This window comes from Sinocyclocheilus anshuiensis, unplaced genomic scaffold, assembly GCF_001515605.1.
Source record: "Sinocyclocheilus anshuiensis isolate Anshui unplaced genomic scaffold, SAMN03320099.WGS_v1.1 scaffold431, whole genome shotgun sequence".
Taxonomy (NCBI): domain Eukaryota; kingdom Metazoa; phylum Chordata; class Actinopteri; order Cypriniformes; family Cyprinidae; genus Sinocyclocheilus; species Sinocyclocheilus anshuiensis.
This window is the reverse complement of record NW_015551065.1, coordinates 18,111-22,673: the sequence shown is the minus strand read 5'-3', so window position 1 is coordinate 22,673 and position 4,563 is coordinate 18,111. Positions and strand designations below refer to the sequence as shown.

General features: G+C 35.3%; 1 protein-coding gene across 1 annotated transcript in view; it reads left to right on the top strand.

Annotated features, from left to right (window-relative positions):
* The window catches only part of vps33a (VPS33A core subunit of CORVET and HOPS complexes), a 12,850-nt gene extending 9,889 nt beyond the window's left edge, over positions 1-2,961 (top strand). The window contains exons 12-13 of the mRNA XM_016451904.1: positions 2,118-2,286; positions 2,666-2,961. Of these exons, the coding sequence (XP_016307390.1) occupies positions 2,118-2,286; positions 2,666-2,859 (363 nt within the window). The 3' untranslated portion in view covers positions 2,860-2,961. The remainder of the gene's footprint in view (positions 1-2,117; positions 2,287-2,665) is intronic.
* Positions 2,962-4,563: the final 1,602 nt, after the last annotated feature.

Below are 4,563 nucleotides of genomic sequence, written 5' to 3'. Positions count from 1 at the left end.
TTTTTGACAGCCCTAGTGATGTCACTGATCTTCTATCAGCGTTGTGCAACAGTCAGTCACTGTTTGTGGTGATGCTAGCAGTGAGTTATAAATGCCATAAACATTTACCATGTTTGTGTTTTGTTGGATTAGACATACGGTTACAAGCACATTCTGACCCTCAAGAACTTGGAAAAGGTTGGGTTACTCAAACCTCAAAGCACCATGAGAAACAACTACCCCACAATCAGGAAAACGCTCAAACTGTGGATGGAGGATGCCAATGAACAGGTTTGACCTGTTGTTTATTTTTAGTAAGGTTCTCTGTTTTTATATAACTGAAAATGGCCGGCACTGGTCAAATGGTCCCCACCCAAATTCACACCAGTGCTTTGAACTAATGGACGCTTTTCACATTACCTTGGATCTCAGAAGTTGTCATAGTTGGGTAAACTTTTAAGAGTGGAAAACATAATTTTTGTATTTCTATTTGCTCCAATAGCAACCCACATTACCCACATTAGTGTTTCTATGACTTTCCAAAAGAAAGAGAGGAAAAAAAAGAAAAAAATATACGGTGAAATATGACTTTCCAAAAGAAAGAGAGGAAAAAAAAGAAAAAAATAGATATTGATTACGGTGAAAAGAGAGAAAGATATGCTATCACACTGTCAGCCGTTGTGTTAGAAAAACGTACATTAATATTAAAACTAGATCAACAAAATAATAAACAAAACTAGATTTATGGTGTTAATAACTGGAAATGCATCATCGAAGTCAGTGAAAAGGTCCACTTTCCACTTCAAATCTATTAATACATATCGCTCTAGACTTACTGATATAAAAGTTTTATTTATTTGGAGTACGGAGTACTACTTGTTCACAATGCACATTTCTTAATATTAAGCCTAAAATGTGTTTTACTTTCATGAGAATTGTATGATCTTTGAATAATATCGGTCTTTAAATGCAAGATATTTATACTGTACCTGAAGTGTACTTGCAATAGTTCCACTTTAGCACAATCAAATATTCTTCAGTATATCTTTAGTTGGACTTCAGCACTACTTACGCACAATTAAAGTGCAATTAAGTACAAAATTAGTTCCAATTTAGCAGACTTTAAGTATACCAGTTTAGTATACTAAAAATGCAGTTGCAAAGTATTTTTATTAAGTACATAAATGTATTTGTAGTATACTTAGCATGAATCAAATGGATTTCAAATATATTTTAGTATATTTATTTTTCACTAGGGTGAAGTTGACATACATTCATTAAAGGGGTCCAATTATGCTTTTTGACTTTTTCAACTTTAGTTAGTCTGTAATGTTGCTGTTTGAGCATAAAAAAGATCTGCAAAGTTACAAAGCTCAGTCCAATTCAAAAGGAGATATTTTATTTAACAGAAATCACTTTTTAAAAACTACAACGAACGACTCGTTTGGACTACAACGCATATTTTCCGGGATTTGTGATATCACAAATATCGACGAACGGGACGAGACCTGGTTGAGCTGCACTAGAGAAGGCAACGAGTGTTATCACTATGTCAGAGACACGCTAGCTTTCCCAAGGCAGACAAACTTAGAGTGTTTACCATCATCCGGGTTTAAATCGCGCTCAAATTGATTTGATATTGATGCAATATTTACACTGAAGCTCTATGGTCAGGCGCTGAGTGCTGCCAATCACAACACACACTGGCCCAGCTAACCAATCACAGCACATTTCGTATTTCAGAAGGCGGGCCTTCATTTGATACAGGAACTATTCGAGCCGTTCATGCCAGACTGGGGAGAGAGGTGTTGTAATAATGTAAAATATGTGAAAAATAATGTGTTTTTAGAACAACCTAGTATGAGAGCCTGTTCTAGTACACCCCCAAAACAAAATCAAGACTTTGTAAAAGAGCATAATAGGACCCCTTTAAATGACCTTGTGAGCAGTTAGTTAAAAGTGATTGTAAAAATGCCTTAGAAAATTGCAGTTAGTTTTGAGAAATGATTTACAGCAGCATTTGTGTGGGAAGCTTATTGTTTTTAGCCATTTGAATTCCAAGTTTACTGTGCCACATCTAAGGACAACATGTTATTCATGGTTTTGGGAATGACTAATGCGTGTTAACTTTCCTTTAGAACCCCAATGACATCTCGTATGTGTACAGTGGCTATGCGCCACTCAGTGTTCGTCTGACACAAGTGCTCGCACGTCCTGGTTGGAGGAGCATAGAGGAGGTGCTGAAGATGTTGCCTGGTCCACATTTTGAAGAAAGACAGCAGGTTCCCACAGGCCTTCACAAGAAACGTTAAGTGATGACCATTGACATGATTTACTTCGTAAAAGGATGGTCATTCTAGATCAGTAAAACCATCATAGTCTTTACCATCTTATAGTAATAAACTTGAGCTAGCTTGTAAAATTTGCTGCCACAAGCAAAAAAGCAACGTAAGAGCAGACTGAAGTGCTTCATCTTAGCTGTTAATCTTAGCTTATGCTGTCTGCTTGTATTGTCACAAAATGTAAACTATATTATCACAGCTCTAATCTGTGAAATATGCTTTGAAACATGTAGTGTGTATAAATAAAAGTGCTGTATAAATAAAAGTCTTGATGCATATTGTTGTAACATTTCTCTATTTTGATAATTGATTGAGAGAATATTCTCCTTCTCTTTAATTTGCAGGTCAGCCAGGAGAAAACAGAACCACCCTTGTCTTCTTCCTTGGCGGTGTGACGTATGCTGAAATTGCTGCTCTACGGTTTTTGTCTCATGTGGAAGATAGTGGGACTGAGTACATTATTGCAACCACCAAACTTATCAATGGCACCAGCTGGGTAAAGTCTCTCATGGACAATCCTGAGGAAAACTTACCTTAAAGCTGCCTGTTATCTGTCTGTCATAAACCCAGACTTTAATGTTTTGTGTACATATAGAATGCAAGTTACATCAAACTGTTGATGCTGTTTTGTCTGATAATTTTTAATGATTATGAGAGGGGTTGAAATTGCTGTTGCCTGTTGCGATACTAATTTATTTATGAGAAAACATTTGTGAAAACAGCCACCTGCATCTAATCTAAGCTGCAAGGTTTGTGAGTCAATGGGTTATGCAGTGTATAAACATACTAATGTGATATATAACCTGATTTTTCAAACAGAATTAATTTCAAGAAACCACCATAAATTATTTGGTATGTATTGGTAACTTTTTTTTTTGATGATGCAATTCCAGGTCAAGTTAAAAAGGTCTATGTTGGCTTTAGCACATTTATGTAATAATTTGTTTATCGAAATGACTAAATTGAATTAAATGTTGAACTCCTTTACAAGACTGAAAGAGAGCAGGGCACATTATTCAGCGAGTTGGATAGACAAATGTAAAAGGTTATAAATAATCAAAAATTCATATTTGAATGCCTAATAAATACCAACTCAATTCTTGGATTTGAAGTGAGTTGTCAAACCTGTAAATTCAAGTTTAAATTGGAACAAAATACAATTAAAATTACTTGAAATTTAAAGATGGTACTCCAGGAACGTGATTGGAACTGCCCATAAACAACTTACACCAAATGCAGACGTTAAGAATTAAAATACAGTATATTATAACAGTTAATTTACTGTAACATTTGAGGAAAAACACACGAGCTGTCAAAACTGTTGTTTTTGCATAAACCTAATAAGGACACAAATTAAAATGATTGCAATTGTTGTTCATTTTTTGTTGTAGTTTTGTTAAATATGTTACGTATAGATTTTTTTTAATAATCTCATTTGCTATGAGAAAACTGTTGTGCGTAGATACTGTATTACATAAGTAATCTGCCACCTTGGGCTCTAGATAGTAACATTAGTATTCACAATGTCCAGTAGAGAAAACCATTATCAAGACTATAACTATTGTCAAGACAACATCATAAAACAGCACAAAATCACAGCACTTAAATTTGCACCTTTTTAGGTTGTGCTTTTCAAAGGTGTTATGTTTGTTTGATTTAACAAACTCCTGAATCTCTCTTGATAGAGTCTGATCTTTCTCTTCCAGCAGACAAAGGAACAGACTGATGGATCTTTTTCAGTGGAAAGTCTTAAGCTGTAGACTTTCCTCTGATGAATCACAGAATCTTAAAGATCTCAGTGCAAGAACCTGATCTTTCTCTTCCAGCAGACAAAGGAACAGACTGATGGATCTTTCAGTGGAAAGTCTTAAGCTGTAGACTTTCCTCTGATGAATCACAGAATCTTCCTTAAAGATCTCAGTGCAAGAACTTCTTGTTCTTCTGATGTGTGAGATGATTCTCCTGGCTTGATGCTCATTACTGATTCTCTTCCTGAAATATTCCTGATATGTGATATGTGAATGATAGGCACTTTCATTGAATTGTCACTTTTCATTGATATACTAATGAGATGCTGCTTTGTGATTCTACTGATTGATAGAGCAAACTAAGATGTGAAAATATGTAAGGAACCAGCATATCTTTGTTTATCCTTCTGTACTGCAAAAGCTATTATGATTTAATATCATGTCTCACTCGAGGTCAGCGGTCACTGTTCCTCACTGAATTCAGGTGGCACACC